The sequence below is a fragment of the Emydura macquarii genome, unplaced genomic scaffold, assembly GCF_026122565.2.
Source record: "Emydura macquarii macquarii isolate MOO-44397 ecotype Brisbane River unplaced genomic scaffold, CSIRO-AGI_Emac_v2 contig_1551, whole genome shotgun sequence".
Taxonomy (NCBI): Eukaryota; Metazoa; Chordata; order Testudines; family Chelidae; genus Emydura; species Emydura macquarii.
In genome coordinates, this window is record NW_027131688.1 from 23,344,489 (window position 1) to 23,357,730 (window position 13,242).

Consider the following 13,242-nt stretch of genomic DNA (forward strand, 5'->3'; position numbering starts at 1 on the left):
AAGTCTCTGGGTAAAAATAGGTCTGATTTTCAACTTTAACATATTGTCATCTGACTAGTTTCAGAGATACAGAGTTTTTTAACCAAACTAGCAACTAACCAGTTTGAAAATTTTGTGGCCACAGAAAACAAGCTGAATATACATCCTCATCAATTTTGGAGAAAAGTGATAACACTTAATGTACAGAACTTAAACATGTATATGGATCATCTGCAAAGTTTGCATATAAAGACCATCTCCCCAACTGTGGAATAATATTCCTTTTAAGGTCCATTCTTTACATTCATATTTACTGTATGAAAATCCTCTCTTCCATAATATAAGGAAAGTACAGAAATTAACAGCAGAACTTTGAAATATTTTGTTGTATTAAAGAGTTAGAATCAATAAATAAACTAGTAGGTTGAAATCTTGGTCCTCTTGACTTTAGCGGGGCTAGGATTTCACCCTATATGACACACTATTGACCAAATATTCAAAAGCATCCTCTATAGTCATGCATATAATTATATACACAAAAACTTAGATTTCATTCCCCAACAATCTTTTCACATGAACATCTGGTTTGGAATTTACAAATTTATCTCATTAAGCGAAAGCAGGTCACAGTAAAACTTTAATGTAGAAATGAATTTGTGTTAAACTGCACAGGAAGAATACATCAAACAAATCACTTTAATACATGATTTATTGGTGTCCTGTACTTTCAGTATAGCAGGCTGGAGATGTAATAAAAAAAGGTTTCAAAATTCATTGATTCTGTTTAATTTACCCACTCTAAACAAACAACCAGTGTTTTAGAGTTCAGAGAATTAAAATGTTTACTGTCCATTACAAGCAAAATTTTAATATTAACTTTTCCGAGTCTGCTTATAACTCTCCTCTTTTAAATTCTTTAATACATTCCTCAAGGTAAACAATAAATTTCAATCTGTTTCACAATCAAAATTGATAAGGCCTTCTTAACCATTTTAAACCACCTCCACTATTACTTCATTGCAAAACACAATCTTATTTCATACTATAAATATCCATCCATGCACAAAACACAGAGGCCAGAAGTTACACATTAATATTTCATGTAGGCTTCCAATACTTCCTTTTCCCTCTGCAGTTTATGGTACATTTAAAAAGATATCTTTAGACTTGGTCTACTTGGTCTTAAAATACAAATATACAATATCCATAAGCATAAAAAAGTAAAGCCTAGATTGCCTTACCATTTATTCTGAACTGCTAAAATCTTATACATGTACAATATAGCATCATGCTGATTAATATACATATTAGTTAAATATATTAACCAATAGTGGGGATGTAGTCAAATTTTGCTTTTTGTTTTTTAATAAGTTGTTCATATACAAGTAAAAAAAGATTTTTTAATTTAAGCTTATATGGAATACCTGAACTAGATAAATGTCTGTAAACTCTGTTGAGATATTCAAGTTAAACTGGGGTATAACCTGCTGATTTGAAAGAGAATACAGTTCCTCACTGGTGGAATTTAAAGGTTTGTTATTCCCTAGAAAATGCAAATTACTGAACTCTGACATTCACATTTTCATATTGGTTTATTCCTTTAGTATGAATTCATCACCATCCATCAGAAACAATTCAATACCTCAATGTTGCCATAGATTTTTCTAAATAGGTAGCTATACAGGACAAAGTATAGACAGTGAGACCATTAAGCACATATATACAGTATTCTGAAAGGCATTTTTGTGACCATTTTAGTAGAGTTTGTAGAAAACAGTTAAGATAGTCACCAGTTCTGCGCTATCACTGTATTGCAAACTCTCAAGCCACGTTTTTATATTAACTTGTACTGCTGTGTATATTGTACAACGAAAGAGAAAATATAGCTCATTCTTTAGAAGTGATACTTAATGAATCACTAAACTGAGTAAGATAACCAGCACAGGGCTTAATTTTCCTGAGGTCTGTAAGAATTTTTAAAGAAAATCACAGTGACCAGGTTAAACTGCAAATGTACTGTTTAAGTTTTAAATATACAGTTTGTACAGAATTTCTGTGCATGGTCATCTCATGACTGTGTGTTCACACCGATGTTTCCTCTAAATGACTCGCCACTGCATAATACTTGTATCTTTTCCACCTGTGGAGATGAGATGGGTGTCTTCACACAGAAAATCTACATTAGTTACATGACTACTATGTCCACCATACACATGGCTTGGAGCCTGGAAAATACCAATACAGGACGTTATTACTGGAGATAAATAATATACATTGCTGTAACAAATATTTAACTATGTATAGCATTCAAACTACAATGAATAGAATTGTCACCTTATTTCTATCAATGAAGTCAGACTATTTTAAAATGTAGACTTCTATATTAAAGTGTCAATCCATACTTATGCATATAAATTCACACTTACGCATGTAAGTAGTCCCGTTGATTTAATTTTGGGTTTTTTGACACTCAGTAGATTAACAAAGTTTCCCATGTTTGTGAGGGTTTGCAAGATTGTACTTTAACAAACTAAATATCTTACCCTAAATTGTGAACACGGATAAGAGAAGAGATGTACTTTGCCAAAATCATCGCCTGTTGATAGCAATTTTCTCTCATGTGATCGACAGACAGCATTGATATCCGTTCCATCTGAACCTTCTGGCCATACACCTGAAAACATATAGTGACTAATTTAATATTTCTGCTACACATACGGAACAGAATTGTTAGCTCATTTTTTTTGTTGCGACATTAATGAAAAGGCTACCTGTTTTAAAACAATACACCTCCAAATCCCTCAAAATTACTAGTAATTCACGCCCTGACTCAGAAGATCAAATACTTAACTTTAAACATGTGCATAATACCAAAATCTGAACGGGAATAAAACATATGCATAAGCCCATTGCTGAACAGGGAGGACATTGGCAGTGCTTTGCTGAATTGGGGCCTCAACTGTGAGCCTTCAGGTATTATATTGTAATATATGTCTGCAAAAGAGACAACTGCTGGAGGTACAATTTTAAACTTCTGCTTTTCTCCTTTCCTTCCCTACAATTTACAGATAATGAATGACTTCTTATATACAGTTCATGGGTAGAAGGCTTATTAAAAAGGTACAACCACCAGCTCTCCTCACACAAATCTATCCTCAAACCCCACTTGTGGTGTTTATAAGAATTATACCATTAAATATAATGAAGTGACTAGTGAACAATCGAGATGATATGAATACGTTATAACTGAGTTATCATATGCTTTTGTTACGATAACCCTTCTTCCTTATCTCAGTTCCCTACTGCTCATTGCTCTCATATATTGTGTCACTTCTAAAATTAGATTGTAAACTCTTCAGGGGAAGGACCAGGTTATTGTGTTTGGTCTGTTAAGCCCCTGCATGCTTTTGTGTGCTGTAAAAAAAATAATAAAACAGGTTATAGAAACTTAAATTTTCTTTTTATAAAGCTTTGTGTATAGCTATTTGCTGCTTAAGTTTTTTAGTGGTTTTTGTACTTTAGATTTGATCTACTCTGCCACTCAGCACAGAGGTTGCTTAATCATTTGAGAGAGTCCAATGTTGTAGCCAGGTGTGGTTTTTTGTTTTGTTGAATATTAAATTATTATGACATTCAGTGTCTGAATTGAAGCAATCCCCCCCTCACCCCCCCACACACTTATAAATCTGTAATGACTTCAGAAATATGGAAGAAAGTGGTTTTATGATTTTAATCAATGGTATACATTTTATTCTCTATAGCATCTTTTATACTAACTATACCAAAACAGTTTAAAAGATCAAAGTAAACAATATAACAACAAAGGGAAGTACCGATTCTCCAAATTCCATTGATTTCAGTTGGACTCTATGCAAGAATATCCCTTTGCATGATCAAGAGGTAAAAAATAAATTAATTAAAAGAGATATGCAAAGGAGAAACAAATGTGCTTTCCTCTGAGATAAAATTATGAATGAGGTTAAAAAAAATTAAGTGAAGAGGTAGAGAAAAGCTGTTCTAGATGACTAATGCTGACAGCGAGAAGGCTTTTACACCAATAGAATCAAAACTATATGAAGGAAGAGAGCTATATGAGAGGGGAGAAGAGACTGTAGAAGTCTGTGTGACAGGCTGGATAGAGTTCACAAAGGAACTATGGTATAAAAACCAAAGATGGCCACTTTGAACTGGATCCTGAAGTGAACTGGGAACCAGTGGAGTTACTGGGTGCGACCATTGTAGTAATTTCTTCAGATACTTGAAAAAGACAGCAGATGCTTTCTACAGATCTGATATATACAAACTATTGCTTTTACTAGGGAATCCTCATTATAAAATATGCATCTTTTCAGAATATATGAGCCTTTGAAGCTAAGCACCAAGGCCCAGATTTTAAAAACTATTTAGCCATTGCTACACTTAGCATCGCAACACCTAACTGGTATTAGCAGCCTAAATCTCATTTTCAAAAAGGATTTAGGCACTTAGTCTACATTTCATCAACAGTTGGAAATGAGATTAAGGCTCCTAAATCAGTAAGGTGTTGTGACGCTGAGTGCGACAACACCTAAACAGCTTTAAAAATCTGGGCCTAACACACTAACAGTGTCAGGGACTCTCAAATCCTAACCCTAAGAAGCTGAAATATTAAAAATTCAGTAGGGGTTGCTCCTGCAGTGAGAGAAGAATTTTGTCATCTTAAATAACACGCAGCCAGTCATCTTTGATTCTACCCTCTCTCCAGACCTGCATGTCAAATCTATATTCAAACCTAGCTACTTTTTCCATAGTGTTTCCGAAATTCAACATTTTTTTTCTGTCACAATTCTAAAACTGTAGTTCGGGCCCTCAGCATCTCTTCCAGTCTTGAGTGCTACAATCATTTAGCCTTTCTGGAATTCTCTCCATGTCTGCTAGGATAATCTTTCTTGCCTATTTCTCTGACCACATCACTTTTTTTTTTTTTAAATCTCTGTTTCATCATACCAAGCTCAGTATCTTGTCCTCACCTTTTAAGACCCGTCACAACTTTACCCTTTCTGTTTGTACACACTTATATCTTATTGTGTATATCTTATTGTGTTATCCCACCACTTCCTCAGCTCCAGTGATAACAGGCTTCATTTACTGAATTCTCCCAAAACCATCTCAATGACTTCTTCCGGACTTCCCCTTTATACCCAGAATGCCCTCCCTGAATTAATCTGTAAGGCAACTATCCTCTTCTCCTTCAAATTTCTCCTCAAAACCAACCTCTGCTTTGAGGCCTACAAGAAATCAGCCAACCATCAGTGGTGGTTGATCACGGGGGATTATTTTATTTATATGTAAAAAAAAAAAAAAAGAGAAAGAAAAAAAATTACAACCCCCAAATCAATAAAACAAACCAAAACATCTGGAACTAGAACACCTTATTTTTGTTCAATTTGTCCTCTTTCTCTTTCCTTTTTGTTCATTTCACTCACTTCTTATGCATGTCTCAATTTACACTCTAAGCTCTTTGGGGCAGGGATCGTCACTATTTGTGCATAACCATGTATAATTGAATTGGATTGTACACTGTTTGTACAACACTAGCTCAAAGGAACTTGATCCTGATTGGGGCCTTTGGTGCTGTAGGAATACAAATACATAAATGAAAATTTCCTAATTGTAATACATGCTTTCTAAAAATATGAAAAAAACAGTTGTAATTTGTCCTAGCAGGTAGTTTGTGATTGGTTTCCACTTGTGTTACACATTAATAATTGCATAGAAAGCTACCAAGAATGATAAATCTGAGGTTTCTTGGATCAAAATAAGAGGACAGATAGTGATAAAAATTGTACAATAGAAGTTTATATTTGCACTTTGAAATCTGAATAGTCATGTTTCAAATGAGGATGACAGTCTGAATGTTAGCTAATTGTACAAGCAAAGAATTATAAGTTTGTGAGAGGGAGAAGCAAAAAAAACTTACCAAAAACATGGAATCCTAAAGTACAGGTGTAAGTAACCCATTCTATATCTCTAGTAGTCTCAACACTCACTACTTGTTTACAAGCAGAAGGGATCCCTACAGAAAGAGAAATAAATGACATTTTCAATTTTGAAACTGCATGGGAATTGATTTAAGCTAAAAAGTAGCAGACTAATTAAAATATATGTTCTTGCCTAGCAATTATATGATCTTATATAAATTAAAAATTCATTAGATGTCCTAGAATGAACTCTGCACAAAACACAGAAAACCATTTGTTACTCACAGTATAAGATTTCATAGTCCCCTGAATTGGACACAAGGTACTGTGAATTAACAGACCAGTCCAAGTGAGTAATGAAGCTGGAATGACCCTACAAAGAGAAGTGTATTGTATTAATTCCACTAACATGGCATATCCCAGTATGATATTAATATGTACTACAAAGTATACATGCTTATTTGTTATTAGTGAATAAGGAGTAAGAAGGTCACTTACTGAGCATTTGCCAATTCTACTATATTTTCTCCCATTTTCACTAACACCATATATATAGATACAGTTGTCATGGGAACCTATTGCCAAGAAGTTTCCATCTATAAAAAAAGTGAATTATAAATGACATCTGCAAGAAAGAATTAAACTAATCTATGAAGTACTAATGTGTCATGGACAATGGGCATTGTTCTTAAAACCTTTATTAATAAAGTAAAAACAACTCTAGAATTTTCTTCTTATCCTTGTTCGATGGAATATGTTTCACTGCAATTAGAATAGCAGCTTTATATAGCAAACACTGCAGTTAAACCTCATAAAGCAACTGAGAAAAAAGACAGCCTAAACACGGCACTACATGCACATCTAAATGAAAGAGTGGATTTCTGCATTTATCTCGCTGAAAACTAAACATCAAAGTCTGTAGGGGCAAAAACCAGGAAATTAGGCTTAAAGTCTGACTCAATGGGGCCAGATTTAATTCATGTATCTATACCCAATTTAAATATGATATGTGGGAAATTTAAAAAATAAACCCTATATAGTATACAATCACTTCTTTCTTTAATCAGTAAGTAGAGTGTGTCAAACCTGGTGAATAACGCATTACAGACAGCTGTTCATTTCCATCTGTGTGTACAGTGACCAAATCTTTTGTTTCTGTGTCAAACACAAACCACCTGTTGTAAACACAGTAAAAGGCCAATCAGTTGCTCAGTAAGGAATGCAAATCTACTGTAGTTTTAATCAACTGTTCACTGTGTCAAAAAGCAGTCTTCCACGTGTTTTGCACTAACAGGAAAAGAATGGGAAGGGGACCTTTTCTGCTTTATTTGTACCCAGCTGAAAATAACATTTTCAACACTAGATAAACAGAATATCAATCAGATATTGAGCCTAATGTCTATATTTAGATTTTATTATCATTTTACAAATTGTCACTAGTTATATACAAGTATGACTGATGTATACTTTTGTGTATCTTCTGTATACTGAACCACATTCTTTAAGGCCCTTCTATAGTGTTCTGGCATTTCATTTAATTAAATGTAATTTAATTACATTTGTATCTTCTTTAAAGGCTAGAGAAGTGAAAAGGTGGCTTAGTGTTATTGAGAATCAGGCCCACTATGTATTAGATACATAAAAATCAGATCATCATAAATCTCCTATGAGCTAGATTGAGGGTTTGTTACATATTGTTCTCTGGACATGTTTCTACAAATACTTAGCACTATTTTTCACTTTGAAAATCTGCATTTTAATGATGATTTCAGTTTATTAAGTATAAAAAATAAAGACTGGTCCCAAAACATTTCACTTTTATTTAGATATTAAGAGAAACACAGAACCAAATAAATTTTGCTTCAAAACTTATTAAAACCACGTGTCATCAAATAAAAAGGTATCTGAAAATGAAGTACAAATATTTTAAATACTAGGAACAAAATTCTGCCCTCAGGTGACAGTGAAGGAAAGGAGGGTTTTGTAGTTAACACACTTTGGAGTTCTGGGTTCAAATCAAGACTCTGCCACTGGTTCCTTATGCAATTTTGAGCCATAGTTCCCTCTATACAATGGAGGTAGTACTTCTTTTCTCCCTCATATGTCTTGTCTATTTAAAGTTTTAAGCTCTTCTGGCAGAAACTGTCTCATACTATATGCTTGTACAATGTCTAGCACAATGGGGCCTTGGCCAAAATTTGATTTAGGGCTTTGGACATTACTATGGTAAAAACAATAAAACAATATGTTACACTTTCAAGCAAACACCTTTTGTCTTCTCCTGTGCTGTCTCTCACACTTGAGAGGAGGAGTTCTCCATATATATCCACAGAGCTATCTCATTATCATCTTTCAAAATCCTCCTTAAAACTCTCATTTGCTGTTATGCTTACAAAAAAAATCCCCCAAAACTGATAATGGTTAGACTACGGGTGCACTGCCATGACTGTTTTTCATGCTGACCAATACCGCTTCATTGTTTCCTTATATTCCCCCATTCATCTGACTGTATCCATCTGCTCTATCGTGTCTTATACTTATATTGTAAGCTCTTTGGGGCAGAGATCGTCTTTTTTGTTCTGTATTTGTAGAGTGTTTAACATAATGGGGTCCTGGTCCACGACTAAGGTTATTAGGTCCTATAGCAATACAAATAATAATTAACACCACCACCAATACCTTCAGGTCCTGTTGAAGTCAACAGGAGGTGAGCATAGGCATAAGAGGGCAGAATTTGGCTCTACAGTTGGAGAAACAAGAATATCAACTTTGATTTGTTGACAGGGACAGTTACACACTATTCATTGATACCCACTCTTTTGTTCTTCTTACCTTCCAGTTAGTGTTCCTATTGCAACAACAGATCCTGAAGGATGAAAACCAGAAGACTGTGCTGGATCCTATAAAGTTTCAAATGAAGTATACATTTATAGCCAGAGGCACTAATAATAAAAATACAATTAAAGAAGTAACAAACTAAGCCCCCTCATTCTTTGTTTAGAGTAAACTCTGTTTTTTATATTTGAGGAAAAAACTAGTTAAACTTTAAAATCCACTACAAATTACCGAATACAGTGTTTCCTATATACAGTGCCACAGTTTTCCTTTGTGCACAATCTAACCTAAAAATTATTCGGCAAATAATTTCAAACAAAATAAAATTGAGAAAAAGGCGCTTCTGGACAAATCACAAAAGGGGAAAGAGGTAAAATTAACTAAATAAATTATTCACTCAGCTCTAATTCAGTTTTATAAATGTCTAACCTGTAGATGGCAGTTGTTTACTACCTGCAGGATGAGCAAGCCGATTATTTTACTGCTGTATATGTCACATGGCATGGAATGCAGTAGTGGCTGGGCCTGACTTTACCTTGAACAATGCAGACGGCAGCTTTGCAGTACCCTAACAGTTACAAGTCACTGGAAGTTTGAGTTAAATAATGAACTTGGATCTCTCACTTTGATGTCTGATATTACAACATTTTCATTTGCATACATGTTTAAGCATATTTGTTACTATTTTGTTATTGATGTATCTGGAGAACCACAGTGTTTCACCTGTCACTTACAACATCAACCTCAACAACAACTTGCTGGTGAACCATAATGACAAGTGTATTAAGACATTCATTTTTATATCATTCTTTGTAACACAAATAGGCTATAGTATCAAATGAAAGATTTATCCACTCTATGTAAGAAAGCAGTGACTTATGAAATAAGGTCTCTAAGATGCTTCAAAGTGGATGTGAGAAGATTGTTGTCAAGGTGATTTGACAGTTGAAATCCTGCTTTAATCAAGCAAAGGTATTTGGATGACTGCTTTATCCGTATAAAAATCTGGCTAGATGGATTTCAATAGACTAAGTTGTTCTAGTCAAAATATAACTCTCTCTCAAGAATCAAAATGACTTGCATGGATTTGCATCGCTTCAGTAATAAGAAAAACAATACTTATTTATTTAATGTTTTATATCCTCAAAGGCCTGCCTGATTATTAACAAATTAATCATAGCATTTACTCATAACCAGCCAAACTCTCAATCCTACTTTTAAGATGAGTGCAAAAAATAAGGAGGTGAAAACTAAGCCCCATAATGGACTGATCGTTACTTCCTCTCTTTTAAGGACAAGATTAGAAGGATAAGGACCTGTTTGATAGCTAGTGGAACTTGCTGTGCTTCAGAGGACTCTAAGGAAGAACTTTATTTTGCTAATAGATTACTCAATAGAAACATAATAATAATATCACACATATAATAATACATAATAATTATATATATGTTATATATAATATATATATTAACACAAGTATATTTTAATACTCAACAGAGTGAGGTATGAGGCACTCAGAGACTATCACATCGATATATTCAATTGAATACATGTAATGGCTTACTGATACTACGCTGACATATATTAAAAATGCACATGCAGACAGACCTCATGGATCTATTCTCCACTCCATTATATGCATACAATTCTTACTAGTGTTATACCACAATGTAAAGAGTTTTTAAATTATTAATGTGTGCCATTTCTAAGTAATCAATTTAAGTTTGCTTTGAAGTCTGATAAGAACAGAGAGGGGTATCTGTTAATATCTTAATAGCTCAGGTCATAGTATAAATCAACTTGAACTTTTCTTAAAAGACTACTAAAATTTGTCTCTTCACATTCCTACACATTCCACTACAACAAAGACTAGCTTGTTTCCGAAGTTTACTCTTCGAAAATGCAACATCAAAGGCTTAGGTGCCAGATCTAGCATATATTTCCTTAGAGCAGGTTTTCCAGGACCCTGTGTTTTGGTAATTTGATTTGTAATTGGTCATAGCTTTTTAAAAATACGTTATCACTGTAATTAAGTTTTTACCTAAAGTGTACTGATTACTTTTTGCATCTTTGGTTACAACCCAACACAAGTTCATGTGAACAATAAAAATGTTGTCTCTCGCAAGAATAATTTTATCTGTCATTTTGATTTGGCCACTTCTAAGGGCCACCGCCAGAAAAGCTTATTTTAAATCTCTGGAAATTCTCTTTCCATGACAAGTACATTAAACAGTAAAATAATCAGAAAGGTAGGAAAAATGTAATGTCACTGTCATCCCTGGAAGGTCTCCATACTATTTCTCACAATGATTAGCTTTTGATATTTAAAATCTGGACTGCCACTCTCCTTTTTAAATGGCTTGTTTCTAAGCTTATCTACTTTAGACCAATTTGTCTTTATCTCCCAGGAGCTGAACTGTAAACTTTATGCAATGTCCTAGTTCTCCCAAGTGCAAAAACAGTTGGTATGCTATGCTGAAAATGTGCCAGACCAGAATGGATTTTTGAGACAATAAGTGTCAAGTGGAGTTCCTGGGATACCCTAGGGCAGTGGTTCTCAAACTTTTTAAACGGAGCCTCACTGTGGACTTTTGTCTAACAATCGAGCCTTCGCTTCCCCTGAATCGCACCCCCCTTTCCTTCTTGTGAAACGGGGGGCCCTTTCAGAAAAAAAACAGGGGGGCGCTTCCCGTGCTGTAGGCCCTGTTTTTTCCTGAAAAGGGGGAGTTTGGGGAAAAGGGGGCACTGTAGGCCCTAACAATCACACCCCCCTCCCCTGGAATCCCCTTTCAGAAAAAAACAGGGCCTACAGCACGGGAAGCAGGGAGTGCGGCAGCAGCAACGCAGGGAGCAGCAAGCACCGGCAGCAGATCAGGAAGCAGAGGCAGCAGCTGTCGCAGCAGCACAAGGGGAGCAGTAGCGCGGGGGGCATTCCCAGCAGTGGCAGCGGGCTGCTGCTGCTGCAGGAGGTGGGCGGCAGCTGCTTCCGTCTCCGGGGAGTGTGGAGCTGGACTGACTCTGTCCCTGCTCCGCACCCCCCCATGATCCATCTAGTGCCCCCCACAGAGGGGCCCACCCCCCACTTTGAGAACCACTGCCCTAGAGAGAAGTTAATGCAAATTACCCAACTCCAGTTATGCAAAAACCCAGCCTGTTGAAGCTACACTCTGAGGAGAGGGTCTTTGTCATTTGTCACCGAAGACCAAGATCAAAGGCTCCGAACTTTACAAGGAAACAGTTTCTCTGCCTGCCTTGGTTCTGGTTCTAAATCTAAGACAGTTATGAACTTGTAACCACAGGGAAAACTCAGTTGTAGATTTTGAAGGACTGCCACCTACCAGAGCACAAGACTGGAGTTGGGGTAATCTCTGGTAATCTTTTTGCATACATGTATTTTATTATTTTTAATATTTTTTCTGTAATCCTTTCAGTTTAAGAATAAATGTGCTCACTTATAAAGGACTGTGTAGTAATTTATAATGTGGTAACTTCTAATTAGAGGCTCTGTCTATAGTCTTCGAAGAGAAAGCAAAGAGTAGACGCTGGTCTTTTAGGCAGTCTGGCTTGCTGGGGATATCACAGTGTAAATGAGAAAGCTGTGCAGCCTTCCCATCCCAGTCAGGAGACAGAAAGAGATGGGTCTCTGCCCAAGGGATCCAAAAACCTTTAATTGGGTACCCTTGGTGGATCATGGAGGGAAGAATGCAGGTGCCCTGACCTGTGAAAGAGGGCAAGCAGGTAATATTGAAAAGAAATCACACCCCCAAAGCGTGCATTGCTGCTCCATGTAGACAAGCCATTATTAGGCTGTGTATGTCTGACACTTCTAAAAAACAATAAAATGCCAAATGTCTTTCAGTTTTGTGATTTTTTTTCTGAATAAAATAAAGTGCCTACAACACAGTATAATTTTTGTATTATGTAGCAGCCAAGTTAGTTTTGGTTTAGCCAAAGGGTCAGTGGAATGTTTAGAAAGGTTTGGAGTTTAGAATGTTTGGCGTAACACTGCCACAGGTTTTAGAATTGTACATACATTTTCAAAAAAGTTAAATTCTATATTATCTCACTGATTCTTTCCCTTCCATCATAATCCAACAAAAATTGTTTTTAAATTAACTTATTGGAAAACCTTTATTCTGTGAAAGAGATATACCTCTATAATTTTGTTCCAGATAGGATGATGACTGGTTGCATCCCAGAGAGTAATGTGTTTGTCATGCCCACAAGTGAAAAACTGAGGTTTCGAGGGATGGATGGCTAGTCCCCATAGCTCATCAGTGTGACCCTATACAAATACAAACAACGTTTTTTCAGACGATGGACAGTAACATCCAAGTTAAACACCTTTAATGCAGTTTAATTCTTTCCCAATGAACATGATTAAAATTAGCTTACTGTATAATTAAGCTGTAAAAAATTCTACTTAGCTTGGATATGTACTTATTTTATCAGATTCTTTATTGCTGAA

General features: G+C 35.5%; 1 protein-coding gene across 3 annotated transcripts in view; it reads right to left on the reverse strand.

The window, feature by feature from the left end:
- Positions 1 to 269: 269 nt before the first annotated feature.
- The window catches only part of EML1 (EMAP like 1), a 103,158-nt gene continuing 90,185 nt past the window's right edge, over positions 270 to 13,242 (reverse strand). For all 3 annotated transcript variants that reach the window (XM_067555064.1, XM_067555063.1, XM_067555065.1), the window contains 8 exons: positions 12,928 to 13,059; positions 8,772 to 8,839; positions 7,026 to 7,114; positions 6,438 to 6,535; positions 6,225 to 6,312; positions 5,939 to 6,034; positions 2,523 to 2,653; positions 270 to 2,204 (listed from right to left, as the gene is read on the reverse strand). In XM_067555064.1, the coding sequence (XP_067411165.1) occupies positions 2,079 to 2,204; positions 2,523 to 2,653; positions 5,939 to 6,034; positions 6,225 to 6,312; positions 6,438 to 6,535; positions 7,026 to 7,114; positions 8,772 to 8,839; positions 12,928 to 13,059 (828 nt within the window). In that variant the 3' untranslated portion in view covers positions 270 to 2,078. The remainder of the gene's footprint in view (positions 2,205 to 2,522; positions 2,654 to 5,938; positions 6,035 to 6,224; positions 6,313 to 6,437; positions 6,536 to 7,025; positions 7,115 to 8,771; positions 8,840 to 12,927; positions 13,060 to 13,242) is intronic.